At 53.3% G+C, this 26,570-nt stretch overlaps 2 protein-coding genes and 2 pseudogenes across 5 annotated transcripts in view; 2 read left to right on the top strand and 2 right to left on the bottom strand.

The window, feature by feature from the left end:
- Nucleotides 1-9,284, top strand: part of TEX28 (testis expressed 28) — an 85,101-nt gene extending 75,817 nt beyond the window's left edge. For all 4 annotated transcript variants that reach the window (XM_077146665.1, XM_077146666.1, XM_077146663.1 and 1 more), the window contains 2 exons: nt 7,902-8,037; nt 8,715-9,284. In XM_077146665.1, coding sequence (XP_077002780.1) covers nt 7,902-8,037; nt 8,715-9,071 — 493 coding nt within the window. In that variant the 3' untranslated portion in view covers nt 9,072-9,284. The remainder of the gene's footprint in view (nt 1-7,901; nt 8,038-8,714) is intronic.
- LOC143670892 (POU domain, class 5, transcription factor 1 pseudogene) lies at nt 1,016-7,860 on the bottom strand (annotated as a pseudogene).
- A 156-nt stretch (nt 9,285-9,440) lies between the features above and the next one.
- OPN1MW3 (opsin 1, medium wave sensitive 3) lies at nt 9,441-21,866 on the bottom strand. Its single transcript, XM_077145072.1, has 7 exons — nt 21,846-21,866; nt 20,812-20,998; nt 17,080-17,376; nt 14,731-14,899; nt 13,262-13,427; nt 11,821-12,060; nt 9,441-9,658 (listed from the first exon to the last, which is right to left on the bottom strand). The coding sequence occupies exons 2-7, from the start codon at nt 20,921-20,923 to the stop codon at nt 9,548-9,550; spliced, it is 1,095 nt and encodes a 364-aa protein (XP_077001187.1). The 5' UTR covers nt 20,924-20,998; nt 21,846-21,866; the 3' UTR covers nt 9,441-9,547.
- Nucleotides 21,867-22,283: 417 nt separating this feature from the next.
- The window catches only part of LOC143671664 (cleavage stimulation factor subunit 1 pseudogene), a 36,204-nt pseudogene continuing 31,917 nt past the window's right edge, over nt 22,284-26,570 (top strand).

Below are 26,570 nucleotides of genomic sequence, written 5' to 3'. Positions count from 1 at the left end.
GTAGGCCCAGGTGGGGTTGACCAGAAGGTGGCAGAATTTCCATTTCTCCTGAACTTGCCTCCTCCACATTTTTGCATCTGTGAGGAGCCCTGACCAGAAGTCTTAGCTGCTGTCCAAAGGGCTTATCTCTCCCTATTATGCTGAAGCAAATCCAGGCATTGTGTCATTTCATCTATAAATATTTCCATGTGTACCTGAACTATGAGTCTTTAAAAAAACTTTTTATTGTGGTTACATATATATGTAATAGCATTTGCCACTTTCACCATTTTTTCAAGTGTACAATTCAGTGGCTTTGATGACATTTCCAATGTTGTGCCACTATCACCCCATCCATTACCCAAACTTTCACATCACTTTTTTGAGCCATAATGCCCCATTCCCCTTCCTTCCTGCCCCCGGTAACCTCTCATCTACTTTCTGTCTCTATAAATTCGCTTCTTCTAGATATTTTATATAAGTGAGGTCATACAATAGCTGTCCTTTTGTATCTGACTTCTTTCACTCAACATGACATCTTCAAGGTTCCTCCATATTGTAGCTTGGGTCTTAGCCCCATTCCTTTCTATGGCCGAATACTATTCCTCTGCACGTAGGTACCACATTTTGTTTCTCCACTCATCTGTTGGTGGACACTTGGGTTGCATCCACCTTTTGGCAATTGTGTGTAATGCTGCTATGAACATCGGTGGGCGAGAATCTATTTCAATCCCTGCTTTTAATTCTTTGGGATATATACTGCGAGTGGAGGAATCTTTCTTTTTTTTTTTCCTGTGTCCTAGGATTCTTTATTTATGAACAAAGTAATGGGATTAAAATCAAGAGCATCATTGAACTTCACCTTCCCTCCAACCGGTTTCTCAAAATCTCCCTGCTCCCCAGCCTTTGTGTTCCCAAGTCCTTCCTTAGTGAAGGTAGAACTTAATCCTGGAAGTCCTGGTTACAACCCCCAGGAACCCATTTCCTCAGCTTCTTCCTTTCCCTCTGCCCCCTACTCCTGGAAGGGTCAGGCACCTCAGTTCGAATGCATGGGAGAGCCCAGACTGGCCCCCTGGGTAGAGCTTCCCTCTCAGGAAAAAGGGCGAAGGAGGACAGAGTGGCGAAGCAAGGGCCCCCATAGCCTGGGTTACCAAAGTGGGGTCCTGGTGCCGGAGGAAACGACCCTGGTCCGCCTGGGAAAGGAGACCCAGCAGCCTCAGACTCCTCTCACTGTGTGAGTAGCCACTGCTTGGTGACTCACCCTTCTGAGGCTGGTCACAGATCACACTCGGGCCGTGCCCTTGGCCAGGCTGGGCTACTGGGCCACGGACTCCAGGTGGCCTCTACCCTGGCTCCCCACGCTGGTCTGCTTTGCCTTTCTGGCCTCCTGCGGGAGGGCCTCCATTTTGCACAGCTCCTGAAGATTTTCATTGTTGTCAGCTTCCTCCACCCACTTCTGCAGCAGGGGCCGCGGCTTACACATGTTATTGAAGCTCAGCCACAGAGCCTCAGACAGGCAGGTGGTCATCTGACTGTGCCCCTTTACAAAGAGGAGACCCAGGGAGAGCCCCCACATCGGCCTGGGTGCACCCCAGGGGAAGCCTCTTCTGCTTCAGGAGCCTGGCACATTGCTCCAGTTCTTTCTGTGGAGCTGTGGTGCCCTGGGACCCCTGGGGGGGGGGTGCTCCAGCTTCTCCTTGTCCAGCTTCACAGCAGCAGCGTGGGCAGCGCCGGGCTCCGGAGATGCTCTCAAACCCAGCCCCTGCTCGACGCCTCTCTGGGTGAATCTTTTATTATTTTTTTAAATAAAACCAAAATACTACACCTAAAACTTTATAAAAGCACAATTTCTTATTATCTTGAAATAGCCAGTCAGTGTTTCCTTATTGCTTCATGCACGTCATACAGATCCCTCTCGCTTCTAAGGGATGTTTTCACTGGGCAGAGAATTCTAGGTTGGCGGTTCTAGTCTTTGAAATACTCAGCACGTTGAAAACATGGTTCCTTTGTCTTCGGATCGCCATTGTTTCTGCAGAAAAGGCAGCCACCGTTCTCACTGCTGCTCCTTTGAACATCCTCAGGCTTTTATTTCCCCCCCTTTCGTGTTGAGCAGTTTTGCTATCATGATGCTCACTGTAATTTTCTTGGTCTTAATTCCCCTTGGGGTTTCTGTTGCTGCTTGAATTTGTGGTTCGTTGTGTTTTATCAGTGTTGGAAATTCTCAGCCATTGAGTTTTCAAGTACTGCTTCTGCCCTATTCTTTCATTCCCCCTCTTCTAAGATTCCAATTATAGATGTTCTAATTCGCTAGCTGCCAGAATGCGATACACCAGAGATGGATTGGCTTTTAATAAAAGGGGATTTATTTAGTTAACATATAGTTCTGCAGAGGAAAGGCAGCTAACTTTCAACTGAGGTTCTTTCTTACATGGGAAGGCACAGGGTGATCTCTGCTGCCTTCTCTCCAGGCCTCTGGGTTCCAACAACTTTCCCTGGGGTGATTCCTTTCTGCATCTCCAAAGGCCTAGGCTGAGCTACGAGTGCTGAGATGAGGTATGCTGAGCTGCTTGGGCTGTGCTACGTTGCACTCTCTCATTTAAGCACCAGCCAATGAAATCAAACACCATTCATTGCAGCCGGCACGCCTCCTAGCCAACTGCAGATGTAATCAGCGACAGATGAGGTTCACATGCCATTGGCTCATGTCCACAGCAATAGAACTAGGCACCTTCACCTGGCCAAGTTGACACCCGAATCTAACTACCACAATAGGTATGTTGCCTCTTTGCTCTCTATCCCCGTGCTCTGTGCACTCCATCCTTTTGTCTTTCTGTGCTTTGTTGTGAATATTTTCGTCCAGGTCACTAATATTTTGTTGGGGTGGATCTAATCTCCACCTAAACCCACCTGTTGACTGTTTAATACATTTTGCAGTTCTAGAATCTCCATTTTTTAAAAATGGTTCCTAATATTCTGCTGAAATTCTTAACATCTTCCATCTTAACAAAACCAAGAAAGCAACAAGAAAACCATCCCTGGACCCTTACCTCCACCTCCAGCTTCCTCTCTCTCCCGACCCTTCCGGCCTAGATCATGAAAGTCCCCCCTGTTAGAGACACCCTGGATGCTTTTCAGGAATTTTCTTCTTTAAGCACTCAGGCACTTTCTACACAGCTGACAATTGCTTTCTTAACGCGCTTGCCTTCCTCAGCTTCTGTGACATCCCAGTCCCCTGGTTTTACTCCTCTCTCTCTGGCTGCTTTTTCCCCATCCCCTTTGCTAGTTTCTCCTCCCCCAGTAGGGCTCATGTTCTCTGCTCTCCCTGGGGAAGCAGCCACACCATCAGTTACCATCTCGATACTGCCAGTTCTCAGGTTTGCGCCCCACAGCCCATATCTTTCTCCACACATCTGCTCAGGATTTCCACCTGGATGGTTCACAGGGCATCGTGAACTCGGCATGCCCCAGAGTTGAGTTGTACCTATTTTCCTTACCGACCCTGCCTGCCTTCCAGTTTTTATCATCTCAGTAAATGACACCAGTTGCCCATGCCAAGAATCTGAGTCATTCTTTCTCTCTCCGCTTTCCTTACAACCAGTCACCAAGTTCTGCTGTTGATTCTGATTCTGATCGGCCCTAGAGGTTTGGAGATTTTGGTCCAGTGGAGTTCTGCCGCCCCTCAAAAGGGAAGCACAGGGCAGGCAACAGTGACTTGGTGGCAAAGTTCTCACCTAGACCCAGGTTCGATTCCCGAAGCCTGCCTATGTCAAAAGAAAAGGGGGGGGGGGCAGAATTATAAAGAATCCCATATTGAATGACCTTGTGCATGTGCCATGTCATGATTTTGGAGATGTAAATTTAAGGTAAATTCTTAATATTGGGATTTGGGGATCAAGGGGTAAACTTATATGTAGATTTGTTAATAGTGCTAACTTCTCTTACCAGCAACTTGCATAAGTTTTGGGGAGAGTGTCACCAATTTGAAGTGTGTCATCAAACTTTTGAAATTTTGTCAACTGGTGAAAAGGGGCATAGTTTTAATTTCATTTATCATATTGTGAGTGAAACTGAGCATCTTTCATATTTTAATATTCTATGTGTGTATTTTTTCTTTAAACTTTCATGATTTTAAACCATTTTTTTCTATCAGATTTTTCAGCTTATTTTCAATTGTTAAGAGTTCTGTCTCTCTCCTTTAAGTCAAAAATATTTTCTCCCAGTTTGTCATTTGTCAGAGTACTTTGCATCTAAAGGCCATACAAATTCTTTGTAAATTTCCATGTAGTTGTGTTTATTAGTGTTTTATTGCAATGGGATTTTGAATCATAATTTTAAAGGCTTTCGTAATATTCAGAATAAAGAATGCATCCGTGTTTGTTTCTTAAGAAAAAAAAAGGGAAGCACAGCAGAGTCCTACTGGCTGTTGAGTCATCTGAGATGGTCAGAAAGAAGAACCAGGGGTCACAGTGGCTGCTGGTGGCTATGGCACTGCTGGCACGTCCCTGCCACCATCAGGTGATAGGGAACATCTTTATGGGGCTAAATAGAGAAGGGAACTTTTACCACCCCAGGTTCTCGGGGCCCGTGCCCTTCATGCCCACTCCCTCTCAGTCACCTGCTCCACTGTCACACCACCATCCCTCAGCCCCTCCTCGGATACTCCTTGTATGGGACATTTAAACGCCACTCTCCTGTTCTCCAGCCACAGCTCCCATCTGTCCTTCTTGGATCTCTCCCTCTGCCTTTATCAACACTTCATCCTTTACTAAGACATTTGGAACTCTGACCCAGTCACGTTTTAATCATTTAATAAGCATTTTTCTCTGCCAGATATGGTGCCAAGCGCTTTGCATGTACTATCTCATTTAATACTTAAACAAACTTAATGGGTAAGGATTACTGTTATCACTACCACTCTATCATCACCATCATCAAGCTGTCTGAAACACAAAATAGGAGACTTAAATCCAGGGCGATTTAACCCCCAGGCCAATCTCCCAGCCCAGTTGGCCACACGTCTCTCTGTCTCCCCCCACCCCACCCCAGTTTCCTCTGGTAAATCCCATGGCCCTTAAGTCCACCACTCTGTTGCCAGCATCCTTTGCAACCTTTCTTCTGACTTCATGGAGAAAAACAGAGGCCAGCAGTTTCCTACCACCCTCACCACCTCTGCTCCATATCCTTCGTTCTTCCCTTCCGCCCTTGTGGTGAGTTCAGGCCTCCACCCCAAGAGGAAGCCTCGCCTTGAGCTCTGCATTCAATCCTTGCTAGCTTCCTTGGGGACTTTATGAGCCAAGCCTCTCATCCATGTAGCTCTATTCCCGCACTCTCTATTAAATTCTTTCTTTCAACAAGCAAATATGGTGCCTGGCTTCCCAGCGAAGCTTCAGAAGTGTTACCATCTTCTGTCCCAGCACCCTCCTTATTTCCCATTCTCTCATCCCTCAACCCCCAGCTGCTGGCCTCTGCCCCATCACATGCATGGGGAGTGACCTACCTCCCTGTTTCAGTGTCCGCTAATATTTGATGCTTCTCTCCCTTTTCCCCATCTTCATATGCTCCCTTACTTTGGCTCCCAGGCAACCCTGGGATTTTCGTGATTTTCCAACGACTCTGGCTGTTCCTTCCTTTCTCCTTCAGTGGTCTTTCCCTGCCCCGCCACGTGCCCCCATTTATCCGTTGCCAAGGGGGAACTCATCCCCTCCCACAGCTCTAACCCGCTGTCCGCACCTACGGCCCTTTCTCCACTTCGGACCTTTCCTCCAAGTTCCAGCCCAGTTTGCCGAAAGCCAACTCTCAGGAAGCCCATCAGCTAAGAATATCCTCTTCTGACAGAATGATCGAAGTTAGGATGATTTGTTTTGGAAAGAGTGGCTCTAACAGCTTTGGAAGATTTGGATGGCATCTCGGTTGACTGGTTGCCATTTTGTCTTCATAAGGGCATTTTCCAGAGGGTTCCCTTTGCTTTTGTGACTGTAGGAAGCTGGCCAGAGGGGTGTCCTGGACCAGGGAAGAAGAGGGGATGAAAGTCAGCCATGTGGCAGCTCAGGCTGCTCCCAGAGGGCATGGAGGTTGGGGGCAGAGAGCAGGGCAGACAGAGTCTATTCTTGTAATGACATTATCTATTAATATCTTCTTATTTGAAAATCTAATCAAGAATATATTAATGTGTCTGTTTGTATGAATATATTAATCAGGAATCCATTCATATCCCCGAAGAATATATTCACGACTCTAGACTTGAACATAGCAAATCTCTTGAATACTCTCGTGGCTAGGTCCTTCATGTAAACGAAAAGATAGTAACGAGGATGTGATTGGGACAGACACCCTGTCCCCTCCCCTCTCTGGGAGCAGAAGTCCAGGTCGACTTTTTGGCCGACTCACTTCTCAACAGGGAGCCAGGGCAGAGGCTGATGGAGTATTTGAACTGGGTTCCGAGGCCTTGGCCTTCAGTCGGGCTGGGTTCTGAGCCACTGGCTCTCCACCACTGAGCCTTCAGCCAGATGAGCGCGTGTGTCTGTGAAGCCCCCAGAGCAGGACCGAATCGAACTTGAGTTTCCTCTGAAGCCTGCTCCTCCTCTCCGTTCCCCTGTCTCTGAGGAGAGCATCATTGCTTGTGCTCGGCCAGGCCAAGAAGCACGGCCCCCAGCCTTGACACTTTCTCCCTATCTCCAAATGTCCGGGGTCAGCCGTTCTATCTCTGTCTTCTCCGTCACCCCCCAGCGCCCCTCCTCTTCCCCGGTGTCACCACCGCCGGCTGGGCCAAGCCTTCCTTGGCTCTCCGCTGTGTGACCTCCAGTCCCCTCGCTGGCCACCTGGCCTCCGTCCTGCACAGCGCCCAAACGAGGAGCTTCTGTAAGGGTTTTTAACTAGGAAATCTCTCCAAGCCAGGGAGATCCGAGGAAAGCACCTACTCAACACCTGTACATCCACCCCCAGCTTTCTCAAATCTTAACATTGGCCATATTTGCTTCAAATCTTTTTTTTTAAAGAAATAAAATATTACACGATTCCATTCAAGCTTTCTTGCTACCGCTTCCAAGCCCTGCTGTTATTTTTTAAAAAACAATCCCCAGAAAAGGATTATGGCAATGGTTGCACAACTCGGTAAATGTACTTAAAATAATTGAAAGGTACACTTAAACTGGTGCATTTTATGGTATGTAAATTACACCTCAATAGAGCTGTTAAAAAAAAAGCAAAACATTACTACATGTAGTAAGTACATTTCCTGAGTTGTGCAACCATTACCATAATCCTTTTTTGGGGATTGTTTTTTTTAAAAAAAATAACAGCTTTATTGAGCTATAATTCACATACCATAAATTCACTCCTTTAAAGTCTACAGGTCAGCGGTTTTGAGTATATATACAGTGTTGTGCAACCACCACACTCTAATTCCAGATCATTCTCATCACCCCAGAAGGAAATCCCAAACTTATTAGCCCCAACCCTGCCCTCAATCCTGGAAACCAGTCATCCACTTTCTATCTCTATCAATTTTCCTATTCTGGACATTTCACATCAATGGGATCAAACAATATGTGGTCTTTTGTGATTGCTCAATCCCTATATCCAACAGATTTTTATTGACCTACTACTGTATGCCATATATATATGGGAGTATATATGGTATCTAATAGCCCACACATCTAGTTTAGCTTTGAATTGCTACAACTTCTCTACAGTTGTTTTAAAACTAAATGTAAGTAAAATACAGATGAATCTAAGGGTGTGTGTGTGTGTGTGTGTGTGTGTTTGGGGTGCTCCCAGGAAGCCCTGGAGGAGCAGGTAGGTTTGACTAGAGGTTGGGAAGAGAGGAGGAAGGTGGGCGGCCCAGATGCAGGACAGCTCACCATCAGCGCGAGCTCTGGGCATGGTCCTCAAGGAGTATTATTGCTTTTTCTTTTGCTCCCAAGACAAAGGTTGATTGAAGGACAGGTGACTAAATACCTGCAGGAGCACCTGGATGAGATTTACCACCTCAAACAGAACCTGGCCTGCACTGAGGAGAAGATGGCCTACCTGTCCTATGAGAGAACCAAGGAGATATGGGTGAGCACCTCAGCGGGGAGCCTGCCAGGACCGGGCCGAGAGAAAGATGCAGGGCCTACACTTAGGGCTGGCAAGCTTCCGTCTCCAGGCTCACATCCCATTGCCGCCATCCAGCTTCCTTTGCTTGGTAGCTCTGCTGCCTTGATTTGCGCCTTCTGTGTGTGTGTGTGTGTGTGTGTGTGTGTGTGTGTGTGTGGCATCAGAAGCGCCTGTTAGAAGAAGGGCTGCGGGGCCCCAACCCAGAGTCTCTGAGTCGGTGGATCTGGGTGGGCCTGATAAGTCCCCAGGGGATGCTGGCACTGCTGGTTCAGGGACCACCCTGGGAGAACCACTGCTTTAGACCCTGGGTCCTGGCGAAAAGTTTCCCTCCCCTGTTGACGAGCCAGCCTCACTGGGCTCTGCTCCCTCAGCTCTGACTCCTGCCCTCGCTTAGCTGTCTCACCCCGAGAAGCTCAGTCATAGGGGAAACTGGGCCCCAGACAACAGCGTGAGGAAGTGTAGCCTTCCAAGACGGGGCCCTTAGTGGCAGATTTCTTGGCCCCTCTCAGTAGGCGCTCAGATTTCTTAACTTGCTTCCTAAAAACAGTCAACTCAGCAATCCATGTTGGGTGGCCACGAAACGGCCACCATTGCTGGCCCGGCCTCTGGGTGAGCATACGTTGTTTTGTCCCCTGCAGGAGGTCATGGAGACCTTCAAGAGCCGGGTAGCCAAGCTGGAGACGCTCCAGCAAGTGTCACAGCTGGAGATGATGCAGAAGGTCAGATACTGGCCCCAGGAGTTCCTGTTCAAGTTCATGAGCCTGCTGCTCATGCTGACCACCGTCCTCTTGGTCTTGGTGTCCACCGCGTGCTCCTGCCCCCTGGCCCTGGTCAAGACGCGCCTGCGCACATGCGCCACCCTCCTGCTGCTCGGGCTCGGGGTGCTGGCCTGGCAGAAGTGGCAGAGCACCACCACCGCCGACTGGCAGGCCTGGGTCACCTCCAAATGGCAGTTGTATTCCAAGGCCTTCAGGCCTTTCTCCGATGGCACTTGAAGGGCCAGGAGGGGCCGTGGGCATCTCCTTGCAGGGTGCCGGGGCGGGGGGGGGGCCCTCCAAAGACCGCCGCTCTTCGGCGCCCTCTTTCTGACTCCACCACCACCGGCCCAGTGTGATGTGTGCAGATGCCCACCCACCTCGCCCCCTCATCTCTCTAGGATCCTGCAGCACCATCTGCAAACACGAGGTTGGAAAAGAATAAAGTCTACTGAAGCGCAGAGGTGCTCTCCTCTTTCCTCCCCCCACCTTTTGGGGCCACGTGGCTCCACACTCAGGGCAGGCTGCATTGGCAGTCTTTGGGACTTCTTTTTTTTTTTTTTTCTTTTTTTTTATTCTTTTTTATTTTTTGGCAAAGAGAAACCACATTGATTGCACAAGGCTGGAGAGGAAGGGGGAGGAGGAGAGTGGTGGCCACAGCCGGGTTGGGGGAACAGGGAGCTGTTTTTTTTCCCGTCGTCAGGTCCGGTGAGCTGTCATGCAGGTGCCACTGAACACACAGATGAGGCCTCCGTCCTGGTGGCACTGGAGGGTTCAGAGGTGTCATCCACCTTTTTCCCAAACAGCTGCAAGATGCAGTTCCGAAACTGCAAGGGAGAGAGAGCATTAGGCAGTGGAGGAGGGAGGGGCAGCCGCAAGGGTGATGCTTAGTGGCAGTCTCCAGAGGGTGTTGGTTACATGTCACCTCCGTGACTTAAGACCTTCCCTTCCATTGCTCCAAGAACTAGGAGGAGACCAGGTGAAGGCTCAGGTTAGCCCTTGCACGTGGGGTGGGTCCCTCGCTGACTGTTGGGCCATCCGATTGATCTCGTGTAGCAGCTGCTGGCACCCAACACCCATGTGTGCAGTGAGCTGTCTCCGGCATTTTGGTGCAAAGGACAAGGTAGTCATTTTGTTGCCATGCCGTCAATTTGGCGGGGAGCCGCACAATTAGGTCAACAACACTCTAGCCACCTCTGTCATCTCTTCAGTCCAAAGAGACCCCCCACCCCCCTTCTGCCTGGACTGAGAGGGGTTTTCTCAGTGCTGGTGGCCGCTAAGGCAAGCTGAGCAGGATTAACCTCTCGAATTCTGTCTCCGTATCACTACTGATCTAACCACAGGGTCTTGAGAACCCAGACTCTAGGAATTTCCTGAATAGTCCAAACCTCTTCTTGACTCCCCCCAGCTCCCCTCTGTCGTGAGAACTCTCAAAGGTGAAAACCACACTTGTTGAAATCAATAACAGGAAACGGGCCTGCCAGCAGAACCAGTCAGCTGCAGCGCTGGCAGATGAGGCTGAGGAACTCATTCAACAAATCAATTCAACATCTACCTGCTGAGCACCCTCTGGGTTTGAGGTGCTGGGGACACAGGAGCGAGCAAAATCCCTTGCTCTAGGGGAGCTGACATTCTAGTAACTTCTGTGAGAATGCAGCAGAAAGGGATAGCAACATGGCAAGTGTGAGAGCTAAGTTCGCAAAATGCAGAAATGCAGATACCTATCTAGGAGGGGGAATTCTGGAAGGGGAGAAGGAGAGAGAAAATAATAAAAGATCGTACTTGGCAAGATAGGCTAGAATTCCAAAGACAACAAACCAAACATAAGAGGGAAATGGGGGTTAGGGATAAAGCAACCCTTCTCTGGACATTGAGTGTCAATGGTGGGGCCCGGGAATCAAGTGTGGGGCTGGCCTTCTTTCATATTTGAAAAGTACCTGGAAGAATTCAACTCCAGAGATGAACCTAGCTGGAGGCTCTTGGCGTGAATCAGGCCAACTGGAGGGAGTCAAGCCAACCAGGGACTGTAAAATGGCTGTGCAGGGAGGGGGGCACCCTCTGGTTCGAGGTGCTGGGGCCATTGATAAAAGATTCTACAAAGGTTCCATGCACTAGGGTAGCTTTCCAAAACCTTCAACCTCCAGATTCCCTGGACCAGATAAGTCCTGAAGTGCAGAGGGTCCAGCCTCTCCAGAACATCAGCTAGTTCTATCGCCCCATCCCATATTATCAAGAGCCCCTTCCCACATGAAAAAGTTAGGATGGGCAGAGCCCAAATAGCCCTAAAGAGTGGGATAGAAAGATCAAAGGAGAATGTGGAGTTATACAGAGAAGATAGGGTTTAACAAATGAATATGAGTGCTGAATCATTCTATTGATATTTCTTTTAGTCAAAAGTGTCTTGGAGCAGCTAGAAGTGAAAACCTAAACTCTGAAATCTGTTCTATAACTAATTGTTGCAGTGTGCTTTGAAATTTATTGTTTTTTTATATCTAGGTTATTTTTCACAATAAAGAAATGTTAAGACGAAGAAACAAAAACCTGATGGGCCTTGAGTAACAGCCTGCCCAGAGGCCGCGGGGGTCACGGGGCCGTTGGCCGCTGGGGCCCAGGGTGCCAGCTGGCGATGGCTACCATGGGGCCAAAAAACGGAAAACACTGTCCTGTTTTTGGCAGGACCACATCGGCTTTTGAACAATTGGCGGTCCCCTGAATCTTGGTGGTGGGGTGTTCCGTGGCCAGTTGAAGGCAAGAACATTTGGGGAAAAGGCTGCCCTCAGGCTGAAAATAGAAGATTCCAGAAGGGGGCAATGCAGGCTGCTCCTAAGCCCTCGATCAAGGTGCACCTGGGTCTGGTCACAGGCTGAGTTCCTTCGGCTGATTGCCCCAGAGGGTCAATGCCAGCCCCCAAGACACGATGCCAGCCGGGACGCACCACTGGTGTAGGTGGGCCACGTCTCTAACTTGGCCAGCTGATGCCATTACCCACCTGTCGGTTCATAAAGACGTAGATAATGGGGTTGTAGATGGTGGCGCTTTTGGCAAAGTAGCCCGGCAGGGCCGCCGCCAGGGGGTGGAAGCTGTAGTCAGGGTAGGCGGCGGCGAAGCAGGCAGAGAAAGTGTAGGGTCCCCAGCAGAAGCAGAAGGCGACAATCATCACCAGCACCATTCGTGTCACCTCCTTCTCGGCCTTCTGGGTCGACTCGGATTCTTTCTGCTGCTTCGCCACCTGGGGACGGGGGGAGGGCTGGCTCGCTGGTGAGTGTGAGCACACCCCCTTCCCCCCCACAGCTCCTGGGACCCCCACTAAGTCAGCCACCCAGAGTCAGGTGCCTTCCACGCTCTCTGGGTTCGCTGTGCCCCCAGCGGGAGGTTAGGGAGGGGTGCTAAGCTCTGAGCATGGGAGCCTCGATGGATTACTCCAGAGAATGGAAAGTGGGAACAAGATGGAACGTGGTGGCAGAGGAGGAAGTTATCAGTTCTGTTTTGTTTTGTTAATTTTAGCTAAGAAAAGGCTGGTGGCTGGTGGCTGGGCTGTCTTGGCGATCCCAGAGCAGAGAGTAAGGCGCCCCAGCCCCTTTTCTGGGCCAGGATTTCTCCATCCCGTCCCTCCTGCTTCCCGCCTCTGGCCAAGTCAATAGCTGCTGTGTGCAAGGGGAAAGGGGGGCGGGGGGACAGGACTCAGGCAGAGGGACTACACAGGCAGGTGAGCGTGCACAGAAAGGCTGACAAGGGAGGGCTGGAGGTGACCAGGGGCAGGTTCCTGAGCTGGGGGCGTGCTCCGGAGCCGTGGATGGGACACCTGCGTGAGCCAGCCCGGTGGGTCCCGATCCGTGGACAGCCAAGTGGCTGCAATCAACCCAGTGGATGGTGGGCGCCAGCAGACTTTCAAGGGGGAAGGTACCACCCAAAGCGCCTTGCTGGAGAGAGAACGTCTCCCCATGTCAGGCAGGCATCATCCAGAAACAAATGGCCCACAAGGGGATGAGGCCCTCTGCTGGCAGCCTTTGCACCCCGTGATCTGCAAATTTCATTCGGCAAATCTGGCAGGCTTCCTGGAGGAGGTGGCTTTTCCACCCCAAGGAGCACTGTCCTCGGTCGGGGGAAAGACAGGGCTCCGCTTCCTTCTTGGCCTCTTCCCCAGGGAGGCGAAGCCCCAAACTGCGACCAGCTCCGGGTGGGTCCCCGAGTGGCTCCCTAAAGTGATTGCCCTATTTAAAGTCTTAATATTTTCCCAGCCGGTGTGGGACCTTTTGATCTGAGGCTATCAAGAAGTAGTTGGAAGAGTGTCCCCAGACTGCTGTCGCTGTGGCGTGGCTCGGAGGCAGGGGAATGGACTAGGTGCCCTCTGCCAGCAGAGAGTCCCTGGGTCCTTGGGACCCGACCGGCTGCGGAGTGTGGGGGGGGGGGTGCGGGGAGACGGGGCTTACCGCTCGGATGGCCAGCCACACGCGGAGGTAGCAGAGCACGATGATGCTGAGCGGGATGACACAGCACGTGACCATAAGGACGATCATGTAGGACTGCACACCCGGGTATGAGCCGCCGCTGAACACGTCCGGGCCACACGAGGTCTTCAGGCCGTGGGGCCAGTACCTGAGCAAAAGGCCCATGCAGCTCCAGCCCGGGCCCCAGCCACCCCTGACTTGAATGGTGGAAGGATTGTGACAGGTCCTTGTACCCACCCACCCACCCACCCACCCCTTTTTTTTTTTTTGCATGGGTAGGCACTGAGAATCGAACCTGGGTCTCCAGCATGGCAGGCGAGAGCTCTGCCTGCTGAGCCACCGTGGCCTGCCCTCCCTGCCGCTTTTGAGGTCTCACGGTCCCCCCCTTTTTAAAGAGGGATATTTATCATTGAAACCCAGCGAGGGGCCCCCTCTCTGGGCCTGTCCCCTGGAGCAAGGGGGCGGCAAGGATGTAGGTCCCCCGGCAGCCAGAATTGGGAGGAAAGTGGACAAGTGAGTGCTCAAAAGCGTCCGCCTGATCCACGACTTTTAACCAATTATTTAACATCTCCTATTAGACGGCGTGGTCCAGCTGGCAGTGTCACTGTCTCACATACACACACACACACACACACACACACACACACACCACTGGCTGCAGTGATTTTCAAACTTCCTGACAAAACCTCTCTCTCGGACAGTCCCAAAACCCCTGGGTAGCCTCCTTGCCCCCCTTTCTTTTCCAGGAACAGCAGAGTGGTTGCAAGTACACCCTCGAGGCCCTCGCCCCTCTCATGCCTCAGTTTCCTCACCTGTCAGGAGAGCCTAAAAGAAGCCTCATAGAGCTGTGCCGATGGCCAGCTGCTTTTGCACTTTGTAAGCGGGCGTGACACGACCTGTGCTTTGTTGTGTGACCCACAATGAAGGGGTGATTATATTTTATTTGGGCCGGTGCTGTAAGAGGGCTTTGGGGACAGACAGATGGGGGACCCAGCCCTGCGTGACCACAGATGGCTCCCGCCACCTCTCAGAGCCCTGACTGTAAGGAAGGAAGGGACCACCTCCCGAGGGGGGCTGGGATGACAAAACGGGAGGAGCAAAATGCAGTGGCCTCGCCTGGTCCTTACACTCAAACATCTGAGTTGCTTACTTGGAAATGTGGACTTTCCCCCAAGAGGCAGCCTGGGCACACCCAGGTGACCCACCAGCCTGGCGGACCTGCAACCCAAGTAGTCTCCAAAAGGGGGACCCCAGAGTGCACAAGAAGACCCAGAATTCAAATAGGTGTCCCCACTGGGCTGATGGCCGAGCCTGGTGACGCTTCTCAGTGTGCCACCGGGAGCTGCTTGAGCTTGGGGGGACTGGCATCTCCCAGGTCACCTAGAGAAGGAAGGGTGCGAGCCTTTCTCTCGGCTGTCCACGAGCCGCCTTCCTGTCCTCAGCACGCTTACCTGCTCCAGCCAAAGATGGGAGGGGCTGTCCACACAGCTGCCCAGACCCAGGAGAAGGCAATGCCCACGAGGGCCAGCTTGGCGTCAAACCTCATGTTGCCAAAAGGCTTGCAGATCACCAGCCATCTCTCCCAGGAAATGATGGCCAGGGACCAGAGACCCGTGATCCCTGTAGAGAGAAGTAGACAGGAGTTGTCGGCAGGACCAAGGGAGCTGGGTGACAGAACGGTCTCTGCTGTCACCTCTTCCACTCCGGACCCGCCTGACAACTTTCAGAATCAGGAGGGACTCCTCCCTCCCACACTTCTGTCTCTCGGTCGTTGGCCGGACCCTTTTCTTCTGCTCTTCTAACCCCTGGTTTGTCGCTCCCTTTTCCGCAGTGCCCGCTACTCACCCCTCCGGCCCCGCTGGGATTCTGCCCCTTTGTCCACCTTTTCCTCAGCCTGTCTCTCCCCAGCCCCAGCCCCAGAGGCGTTCTCTCTCCTCCATTTTTTGGCTCTCTTCCTCCTCTCTGATGCTTCTCTTTGTCTGGATGTTTTCCCCTCTGGAGCAGGAGCTTCAGGCTCCCGCTTTGGCCGCTGAGTTTCCTGCCGATCTAGTCATGGAATCTCAAAGCCAGGAAACTAAAACTCACTGGGCCCCTCCCGGCCTCCAGGCGCCCACCACAACGAAAGGAAGGAAGGGAGGGAGGAAAAGAAAAAGAAAGGAAGAAAGAGACCGAAAGCAGGAGCGGGAAGGGAAGGGAAGGAGGGAGAGAGAAAGAAAGGGAGAGAAAGGAGAGAAAAAGCAAGAAAGCAAGCTAAAGGGCAGCCCTGGGGCCCTTGGCGCTCATCCCCACGGGGCCCTGCCAGTGCCTGCTGCCCTTCCTGGGCGGTCACAGGCACAGCTCCTGTAGGCCTTGCAGGGACCAGCGTGACCACACAGGGGTGCTGTCGTCCCAGCCAAGAGCAGAGAAGCGGGTGCAGCCCTCCTCCCGGCACCCTGGGGTGTTCCCCGGGCTGGGGAAGCGTTTCACGGACCTCCCGCCACGTGCCTCCGTTCTGGGGGGTGGGGGGTGGGCGGGAGAGGGGGCGGGGGCGCGGGACAGCGCCTCCCTCTTCTTTTTAGACCCCAAAGGTCTGTAGCTGGAATGCAGGGCTCCGGGAACTGGAATGGAAAAATTGCCTTCTGTTTCTGCTAGCTGCCAGGTGAGAGCAAGCACTTCCTTCCATCGCCTACGTGACCAGCCAACCCTGGCCAGAGGTGTCATCTGTGTCTTTGGCTCAGTCACCAAGAGAAACCACAGCTACTTCCCCATCATGTGACAGTCGCAGCAGCTGTTTTGAAATACCGCTCATGGTGCAGCGCCGCCCTGCAATCTCCGAGGCGGTTCCACCTGCTGACCCCGCTCCGTTATTTGATGTCACTGGGGAACCGGTGTCACTGTCACCTTTCTATAAACGCCCTAACTCCTCACACCCCTTTAAAGAAGTAACTGCGTCATGGCTTCCTTTTCGAGGGTCTGGCTGTCCTTCAGCATGGTTGCCTTCCTTTGTCATCCTGTGCATTGCATCTCATGCGTCTGCCATCATTCTCAGGAGCACCAGGGACCTGCCCCCCGCCCCACCCAGGCTTCACCAGGGGGCCAGGGACAGCCGAGGTCCCCAAACCGGAGCAGATGTACAGGCTGCCTGTGGCCAGGTGACTTGGAACGTGTGGCCCCTTCTTTGGTCGCCCCCCTTCCCCCCCCCGTCCCCCATTCTGTGCTTTCGGGAGGATGCAGGGGCTTTGGACACAGAGCCTTCTCTGCACTGGCGCAGCCGAGTGTAAAATGGGAGGTGGTGGCTCAGAGAGGGGCCCAGGCCGCTGACCCGTAAAGCGAGCAGGCGCCTGAAATTGCCACCACTGTGCCCATTTTACAGACCGGACAATGGAGGAGGGAGTGGTAGCAGGACAGTGCCCCAGTGGTGATCACAACACCGCCCCCCTGCCCTGGGATGCCCATCCATTGCCCACCTGCAGGCGACAACGAGGCAAACCTAGGTTAGACGTGGGAGTTAAAGGATCTGGGCAAGTGAGCCTGGGAAGCTTTGGAAATGGGAGAGCCTCCGTGTGCCGCCCCAGAGGCAGGGGTCGGGCCGCTGAGGCCTGGGGTCTGATGGCCCATGGGACCCCCCCCCCCCACGCCTGCATCCTCCTGGAAGGACGTTAGCCCCTAACCCCTTGGCTCTCCTTCCTCTCAGGTCCAAAGCTGACGTGTGAGGCCTTGTCCTTTCCTTCCTCCGGGGCCAGCCCTCCTCTTCCTTTCCTGCCCCCGCCCCTCCCCCCCTCCCCCCCCCCCGGCCCGGGCGCCCCCCCCCGCAGGCTCACCACACAGGGAGACAGTGTAGCCCTCCACGATACACAGTGGGTGGCCCAGGATGAAGTACCCGTAGATCTGATTGACGACACTGATGGTGCTGGCGATGACCGTCTCCGCCAGGTCGGCCACCGCCAAGTTCACCAGGATCCAGTTGAGGGGGTGGCGCAGCCTCTTGAACTTGAGGGTGGCCAGGAGCACCAGGCCGTTGGTGAAGAAGGACGCGATGACCACGAAGATCATCCAGACGCTGGTGAGGTGGTACATCCACCTTGGGTTCAGGTGGAAATTGGGGCCGTCGAATGGGCCTGGGCCGGGAGGCAGAGAGCGCACGGAGGAGGGGGCGCTGGGGAACTGCGGGGCCTCCCCACCGCGCCCCTCGCTCCTGCCCGCCGCCCTCTCCTTTGCAAAGGGCTCTTGCCCTTCTACGGAGCACACGCCCCGGTTGCCCCCCATCTTCGGACAGCCTTCTCCCCACCTCCTGCCACTCAAGCCAGAGCCATTGCTGGCTGTACGCCTGAGCAGGGGCTTCAGACTTCACACCCAACAGATGGAGCTCACCGTCCTCCCCGCCCTGGGTGGTTCCCCCAAGGTCCCCACCCCCACCCCAGCACAGCAGGTGCCGCCGCCTGGGGTGACCAGCCACCTCACAGCCCTCTGGTTGCAGTCCCCTGCACCGTCCCTTTCCTTCACAGCAGCTACGATTCCAGGTGCCGTCTTCACGTCTCTCCGTGCTGGCCCCTGCGCACCTGCCGTCCCTCCCTTCTAGAGACAAACCCTTTCCCCCTGGAAAGCCCAGCTCGGGGGGGGCCTTGGCCTTCCGGAAGCCTTCCCGGGTTCCCCAGCCGATAGTGAGTTCACCCCTTCTGAATGCTTCCTGCACCCCCCACCCCCCCATCACCGCATCTCCATCATGCCCGACCACGGACTGGCAGCCCCAATGCCCAAGCCTCGTCTTCCCCATCAGACACCACGTCTGATTCACCCTTACCCACGGGGTCCGGCCCACAAAATGAGTGAACGGCCGACCGAGGGAAAGGACGGAGCAGCTGTCCCTGGTGATAGAACACAGTGGCTCTGCGCCTCTGTGTGTTGGCAGAACCTTTGGCACGGCCATCGGTTCTGGCAGAGCAGCTGAAGGGACCGCAAGGCTGCAAGTGACAATAGGGAAACCCACAGGTGTTTCCCGGCGAGTGGGACGGGGAAGTTGGAGACCGGCGGCTGGAAGGGAGGGGTGTTGACTCCAGCTTGCAGGCGGGTGCCAGGGGCTGCAGTCACCAGGGAGAGAGAGAAGTTGCATGCAGGGGGGTGGGGGCACAGGCACAGGAGGCCACAGAAGAGGGGGCTGGAGCCATGCACCCAGAACAGGTGTCTGAGCCCGCCCCTCCAGGACAAATTGTTCCAGAACAAATGCCATGAAGAAACGAGCAAGTGAAAAGGATGGCGGGTCAACTGCTTGGCAAAGTTGTAAGAGATGCAGGGGAGGAGAGAATCAGGTGTAGGGGACAGGGAGAGAAGCCATACTTCTTCAACTCTACACTGTTTCCTAGATTTTAACCTGGCACCTTGTCAATATTCTATTACGTAGCTTTAGGACAAAATGAAAATTTAAAAACCTTCCCTGAAAATAAAAAGCCGACCTAAATGTGTATCCACTCGGTGGCATAACCACAGAGAGGAATCGCTCTAAGGGACTTTCAAAAACACACTAGTTTGAATACGTGAGCCCGCTGGATTATACCTTAAAGGGAAAGAGACCTGCAAACAGTTTCGATTTTGGTAATTATATTTGGTGGCGAGGTTATTCTAAGCTTCCTGTGTGGGAGTCGTGAGATAAAGCAAATGAATAATGCTGTCATATTCTAATTCTGTTCTTCCCAAGTCCTCAAGAACCCAGATTCTCACTTGGGAAGAGAGAAAGGGGACATAGACATAAAAACTGATGGGCTCCATCGGTGAACGAACTCATAATTCTGAGAACAGAGAAAAAAAAGGAAAGAAGCAAGCTGTTTTCCTTTCTTTCCCATACACACTTGACCCAAGGGTAACCAACTGGGAGATGAGGGTACGTGACCCTCATTGAAGGACTCCAGTTTACAAATGAAGACAGAGTGACAGCATCAGGTGTCCAGTGATCGAAGGGGTCTGGGCATCGAGGAGGGGTGGCCGCTGACATCCTGGAAATACAGATGCCCAGACACGAAGTTTCTCCTAAATCAGAGGTCTTTACTAGGACACACAGACAAATCAAACCTGCAGCCGATCAGACCTTCAGATCAGCTACCAATTTACAGAAAAATTAAAGTCCCAAGTGTGGGAAACTCGAGGGACAAATGACTTGTTTTCTTCTGCAGATAAATTGCAAAGAGATAGAGAGGGAGCTTATAAATGAAAAGGGGATTAAAAGACATATCAGCAGATCAGAAGGAGCAAACCTTGTCTGTATCTTGATTCAAGTGAATCAAGTGGAAACAAATGTATATTAATGAGGCAGGTGGAACTTTGAATATTTCACATTAAGGAAACAGTTGTCTTTTTTAGGTGTGACAAAGACATCATGGTTACGTTTTTAAGAGTCCTTTACTTTTCGAGGTACACACTGTGTATTTACAGAGGAAATGGTGTGGTGTCTTGGATTCACTTCCAAAGACCAGGAGATATATGGAAGCCAAAGCTTTTCACTTGACTTTTGTAGATTCTGGGGAATTTTTGGAAAAAAGCCATTTTTTTTAAGGAGTCTTCTCCATTGATGAAGCCTTGGGGACCCCCAGGAAGAGCTTTGTTGCATCTCAACCAAGGAATTTCTAGGACACAACATCATTTCTAGAAGCAACCTGCAGAGTACGCAGCCATCTGGCCCAGGAACACCTTGTTAAATCACTGCCCAGCCCTGGCCTGTCCACATGGGGAATATTGACGAACTCAAGGAGCTAATGTGGTTTCTGGAAACCACAGCAAGCAAGGAGTTCTTGATGGAACTGAAGGTCTTTGGTTTGGAGGAGGGATTTGGGGTGGGGGTCAGATGGGATCGCCAGTGTCTCCGGCTCTTTCCTTGGAGGGCTTTCCTGCAAAGCCTTTGGACTGGGCATCTCCCACAGGCAGAAGTTGGGCTGTCCTGACAGGACTTTCAAGGCCACAGGTTTCAGTCGCGCTTAAACCCTCTCTCCCAAGACTGTTCACAGTGCGAAGGCTGCCCTGGGAGTTGAGCACACCTCTTCCCCCGGGAAGAAGAGACTGCTGTGGTCTCCTCTGACCCTGAGGCTCTAGAAGCCACTTGTTCTCTGCTGTTTTCCCTGTTGCATTGCTTCTGGTCTCCAGCTACGAGACAGGCCAAGACAAATCAGATATGCTCCTTTCCCAGGAGGCTCAGGATAGCACAGGGGCAGAGACAGAAGCGACTGAAGTTAAATGCAAATGCTCCCCGGCCGTATGAAAGAATGTTCTAGCAACCAGAACAAATTCACGCTTTCTAGGACCAGGATTCTCAAAAAGGGCAGGGAAAACTTTGTGGTTTGAAAATGCACATTCACTATTACAGTGTGCTTTTATATTTGGAAAGGAAAACCCCCTGTTCGTCTCAGTATCAAAGCTAAAGCAGAAAGTCTTCTTGGCGGGTGGCTACGTGCAGAGAGAGGTGGCCGGCCCGCAGTCCCCAGTGCTGCCACCCTGGCCTGGAGACCTGGGAGGGGCAGCTCTCTCTGCCAGCCTGGCCCAGCCTGACGGGACGGCCCCTGCTCACTCACCTCTGGTGGTGTTGCCCTCGGAGTAGACAGAGACGCTTGCCTGGGTGCTCTCATCATCGCTGGGTTGTGGATGCCCACCAGCGAGCCTCTGGGGGCCCCAGCGCTGGGTCATGACTCCAGAAAAACCCGTCCCCGACGCCCACCAGGCCCGGCCCACTGCCTGGGAGCCGGGGTGCTTTATACCAGCCTGTGGGATCAGCCAGGGGTTCCTCACCTTAAAAGCTCCCCCAACCCCCCACCATCTGATCTCTTAATTGGGCCTGGGGCTTAGACACCCCCCCACTCCCCCCACCACCACCCTTGCCTCCTGCTTTAAGGGCAGCTCAGAGGGATTTGCTGGGAACCTAACTGGAAACCCCAGCCTGCTGCCGCCCAGCGCCATCTCCTAGGGGTTGGGTTTTCAGGTTGGGTGGGGGCAGGGGAAGCAGCCCCAAGCCCAGATCCACCTCCCCCATCTGGGGCTCCCGAAAGCCCTGGCAGGGGAGCCGGGCGGGGGCTGGGAGACTTCTCAGGGCTGAGGCCTGGAACTGGAGCCTCCTGGCGGGCCTCTCCCTGTGGACCGGCTCTGACTGCTGGGACTTGGGGGGGGTGGCAGATCCCACGGCGACTCGGGTTCTTGGCTTACCCCCCAACCCACCTTTGCTCTCCCTGAGCTTGTTTGGTCCCCAAGCTCTCTCTGCGGCACCCTCCCAGTCACCCGAGGGTGGCACCACCAAGTGTCCATGGGGTTCTCACATCGCCCCCTTGCCGAAGCCTCCCTCCCCCGAGTTCACAGCCAGCCTTTTCTCGGGCTGCCTCTGGCCATACACGTGCTTGCAAAAGCAAACTGGTTGATAGAATATTCCAGTTGGATGGCCTCCACCACCCCTCTTTGGCCACGGCAGGCTGGCTTCTGCTGTGCTTGGCAAGGGTGCTGGTGACCTGCCAATCACCCGATTCGGCAGCCTCGCCTCAGTTTCCAACCAAGGACCCCAGTCGTCCATCCTCTTTAGCAGTTTCCGCCAGCGCTCCCTCTTCACAGCTCCCAAACCTACCTCCTTGCGTTGGGTCCTAAGCTCAAGGAAGCCCGGACATGGGCCATCCCCGGGCCATAAGTCTCTGGCGCTCCTGGCTCCACCCTTAGGTGCCCTGGTGGCACGGCTTTCCCCTTTAGGGGAAGGCCGGCAGCCAAGGTGACGGCCGGCGCTCGATGGTCCTGCTGTGCCACCCATGGCAAGAATGGCTCCCCTGATCGGCCTGTGTCTTCTTGTGCCAGGCGCCGGGCCTGGGGTGCACTTGAAGAAGGAAGAAAGAGGCCTTGCCACAGCCTCACCAGGGGCCCATCGGGGGGCTGGAAGGCCGGGCTCCCTGCCCTAGGGTGCCCGCGGGCTTCATTCTCACTGCCCTTTACAAGAAGCTGTGGTCGGTGATTCCAATCCTGGGCGTGCACACGAGAGAACTGAAAACACACCCCCACACGACAGCTCGTACCCATGGGTCCCCCGCTGCATTATTCAAAATTGCCCAAAAGTGGAAACAACCCAGATGTCGTCAACGGGTGAATGGGGAAATAAAATGTAGACTCGGCGTATGATGGAATGTCACTTGGCCATAAAAAAGGAACGAAGTGCTGATGCGTGCTACAGCATGGATGAGCTAAGTGACAGGAGCTGGGCACAAAAGGCCATGCCTTGTATGATCCCATTTACATGAAATCTCCAGAAAAAGCAAATCCACAGAGACAAGAAGTACATTAGTGATTGCCAGGGCCCAGGGGCTGGCAGAATGCAGAGTGACTGCTAATAGGTACAGGCTTTCAAGAGAATGTTCTAGAACAAGACAGATGGTGACAGTTGCGTAATTGTGTGAGTACACTCAAAATGATTCGAGTTTCCTCTTTGTACTTTTCATCTAAGAGTTCTCTTAGGCTGGGGTGCAATCCCTGCAGGAAGACACCCCCTTCTCCAATAAGTGCCCACCCTCCTGGGCCCTGCTCTGACCCCCTCATCTCCAGAACATGCCTGCAGCCTTGGCCACCCTGTGGTTCGGCTTTACCTGGGACCCCTCTGAACCTTCCCACTTTGGATGTGAAAATCACAGTCTCCCTCAGGGCCAGGCCCCTCATGAGGGCTTGGGGGAGACAACTTGATTGTATGATGACAATGACGTCTCCCAGTGTGGTACATGTCACTAATGTCACACTCGTTCATCAACACCAGAATCTCAGTTTGTTCATAGGGCCCGCTACACACTGGTTGCACCACAAGCTCCCAGGGGACGGCATGGGTCCCCCACGGGCCCTTGCAAGGTGGGTGCAACTACTGTCCCTGTTTTCCAGGTGAGACGCCTGAGGCTCCGAGAGATGAAACTACCCATTCAAGGGCACAGGACTCCCAGTGTCACCTGATATAACAAGGTAAGCTCCCTGCGACCCAACACCAGGCCTTTCTATCTCCTGTGTCCATGCTTTTTCCTCCTCCTAGGTTCCAGGGAGCTTTGTCTGCCCGTTCCCACCAAGGCCAAAAAATCAGAGGGTCAGAGTAGACTTCTTCGGAGGTCACCTGCCCGCCCAGTGCCTTCTGGGCCCAAGATGGCTGGGGAACCTTGGACAAGCCAACGCCACCATATTGGGGCCAGGCGCCCCTTTGATTAAAGAAGGAGAACTAGTCCTGCCTGCCGTGCTGCTTGGGAGCCCGCTGTGAACATGAAGTGCTGCTTAATCCAGGGTTCGGTGGAGGAGAATGGGACTGTCTGCAAAAAACAGGGGCCTCCTGGGGTCTCCTGCCCCACTTGAGCCCCAAAGCTGGTTCCCCGGCGCCCTGGCTCCCTTGGCCAGCCTGACGCTAGTGACCCAGCCCAGCACTGTCCCAAGTTCCCGGGGAAGGCGATGGAAGGTGGCAGAGTGTCACAGGGAGGTCTGGAGCTCACCTGGGTTTGCAAAAACAGGGCGGGGGTGGTGGTGGTGCTAATGGATGATTAGGGCTAACCGAAGATCAAGTCCCATTTTAGTCTAAAGCAGATTACTGCCCTGGAAAATCACCCACCGAAAGCTCATTTGGGGCTTGGGAGAAGCCAAGGCTGCCTGAAAGAGGAGGAGGGGGCTGGAGGGGGACGAAGAATAAGGGTCAGTGGAGAGATGTGGGGACGGAGGAGAGCAGCAGTAGAAAGAGCTTAGAGAATAGGCCAGAGCTGTTGGTGGGCCGCCCCACCCCCCCACCCCCCACCCGGCGCCGCCAAAAGGAAACCAAACTTGGCCTTGGCCAGTGTGCTCGGAGGAGCAGGAGGTCCCGGGGTCCCCTTTGCTCTGTGCCCACAGTGTCCCCCGCTCCTGCCAACTGTGGCCAACCTGGCCAGACCAGAAGATTAGATGTCGGACTCATCTCTAATCCGACTACACCAAACTGTCCCCGAACAATGGAGCAGATTAGGGGGCATGGGGCTGACCAGGGCAAGGGACCATCTGGCCATTTGCTTTGACTTTGCACTTGGAATTTATTTACATCCCTCCAGTGCTTGATGTCATCAAATCGGACTAGATTTCCTTTTTTGGCTTCTGGCCTTCCCCCTCACTTTAAAATTTTCCATCCCCCCTGCCCCCAATTTCCTTAGAGATCAGGAAACAGGCCCCCAATACAAAGTGAAAAGACTAGCGTTGACCTGCCCCCTCCCCCTTTCCGTGGCTGTCCTGCCAGCTCCCCAATTGCTCGCCCCAAGACACCTGAGGATGCTCAGATTTTCCCAGACTTCCCTCCTCGGCCTCATCATCTCCCACCTGGCCTGCTGTGGGCCTCTGAAACCCCCATGCCCCTGGTCTCTGCCCCATATTCAGGCGCCATGAACTTGAGTAAGTGGGTCACCATCTCTGCAGCTTGAAAGTTGGGGTGCAGCTTAAAGGTGAGCATTGTTTTGTAAAGTCTGAGTGCGGTAGTTGGCGCAGAAGATACAATCACCAAGTTGTTGACAGATACTCGTCAGGCAGGCGTTGTTCTAGGTTGCTTGGGATACCGCTGGGAACAAACAGATCCCTTCCCTTTTGGAGCTGCCGCTCTATGAGGAGAGACGGGCCATGAGCACTAAACGTAATAAATAGGTAGAGGTTGGTAGGAGGGAGAAAAGGAAAAGGAGAGCAGGATGCGGAAGTGGTGGTGGTGGGTGGCTGCCAGGGTGGCCAGGGGACGGATGCCCATTTTCATAGGGGATCACGGTGGGCCGCACTGAGAAGGAGCCATGTGAGCAAAGGCTTGAGGGAGAGTGTCAGGGAGCCAGGCACAGAGCCAAGGAAGGCTTTTGAAGCAAGCATCCGAGTAAGTGCAAAGGTCCTGGGGCAGGAGCATCCCTGGCATGTCCAGGCCCAGTGGCTGGAGCAGGAGGAGTAAGGGGCAAACAGGAGAAGGGAAGGAGAGAGGGGATGGCTGCTAGATCATGTGCAGCCTGGAAGCCATCGTGTGTGTGTGTGTGTGTGTGTGTGTGTGTGCGCGTGTTTAATCATTTTTTGAGGGAATGGGTAGTCTGGGAATTGAACCTGGGTCTCCCGCATGGAAGGCGAGCACTGAACCCCCCGTGCACCCTAATTAACCATTTTTAAGTGAACAATTCAGGGGCAGTTAGTACATTCACCATGTTGCCCAACCACCACCTCTATCTAATTCCCAAACACTTTCACCACCCCAAGAAAAAATCCTGTCCCCAATAGCAGTCACCCCCCCCACCCCCACCCCCCACCCCTCAGGCCTGTCATCCACAGATCTACTTTCTTTGTCTCTACAGATTTGCCTCTTCTGGACATTTCATAGAAATGGGACCATATCACCTGTGACCATTGGCCCCTGGCTTCTCTCTCTCAGTGTAGCATTTTCAAGGTTCATCCATGTTGCTGTGTGTCTCGGGACTTGATTCTTCTGATGGCTGAATGATATTGCAGTGTGTGGCTAGACCACAATTTATGTATCCACTCATCGGTCAGTGGACCCCTGGGCTATTTTCTCCTTCCAGTTCTTATGAACAGTGCAGCTACAAGCCCGCGTGTGCAAGCATTTGTGTGAACACCTGTTGTCAGGTCTTCTGGGTATCGACTTAGGTTTTACCAGAACCCCTTTGGTTGCCATTCTGAGAGCAGCAGGGGTTAGGGCTGAAGCGGGGAGGCCAGGGAGGAGGCTACTGCAGTGGACCAGGTGAGAGATGATGATGGCTCCCACCTGCGCAGGGGCAGTAGGGAGTGAGAAGGCTCAGATTCCAGAGAGCTTTTGTGGGTAGAACCAGGAGGATTTCCTGGAGGCTTCATGTAAGCAGTTAGCAAGGCAGGGAGATGGCAAGGGTTGGGCCCCGAGCACCTGGAAGGATGGAGCTGTCTGCTGTGGGGTCAGGGCTGTGGGTTTGGAGGGAGGATGTGAGTGTCAGGAGCTGCATTTGGATGTGTTCCTTAGGAGACGCTTTGTGGACAGCTCATGGGGAGATACTGAGTTGGCCGTCGGATGTGTGACTCTGGGTTTGGGATCTGTCAGCAAACTGATATTGAAGGCGGGATGAGGCCACCCAGAGAGAGCATGGAGATAACAAAGAGAAGTCCCATGGGTGGAGCCCTGGGGGGGAGGGGCACCCCAACAGTTAGTGGTGGGAGAAAAGAGGAGGAACCAGTGAAATTGACTGAGAAGAGCAGCCAATGAGACAGGAGATAAACCAGGAGGTTGTGGTGTCCTGGAGGCCAGGGAAAGAGCTTGTTTCCAGGAGGAGGGAGGGGTGGATTGTGTCCAATGCCACTGAAGGCTCTGGTGAGATGAAGG

The sequence above is a fragment of the Tamandua tetradactyla genome, chromosome X (assembly GCF_023851605.1).
Source record: "Tamandua tetradactyla isolate mTamTet1 chromosome X, mTamTet1.pri, whole genome shotgun sequence".
In the NCBI taxonomy this organism is placed as follows: domain Eukaryota; kingdom Metazoa; phylum Chordata; class Mammalia; order Pilosa; family Myrmecophagidae; genus Tamandua; species Tamandua tetradactyla.
This window is presented reverse-complemented; position numbering and strand designations above follow the sequence as displayed.

What these genes read in the sequence shown, in the direction of transcription:
- OPN1MW3 (XM_077145072.1), bottom strand. Translation starts at nt 20,923, where the DNA reads ATGACCCAGCGCTGGGGCCCCCAGAGGCTCGCTGGTGGGCATCCACAA. An exon ending in CCCATCTTTGGCTGGAGCAG is followed by an intron (nt 13,428 to 14,730) that starts GTAAGCGTGCTG and finishes CCTTTTGCTCAG; the next exon opens with GTACTGGCCCCACGGCCTGA. An exon ending in TGTGGCTGGCCATCCGAGCG is followed by an intron (nt 12,061 to 13,261) that starts GTAAGCCCCGTC and finishes CCCCGTCCCCAG; the next exon opens with GTGGCGAAGCAGCAGAAAGA.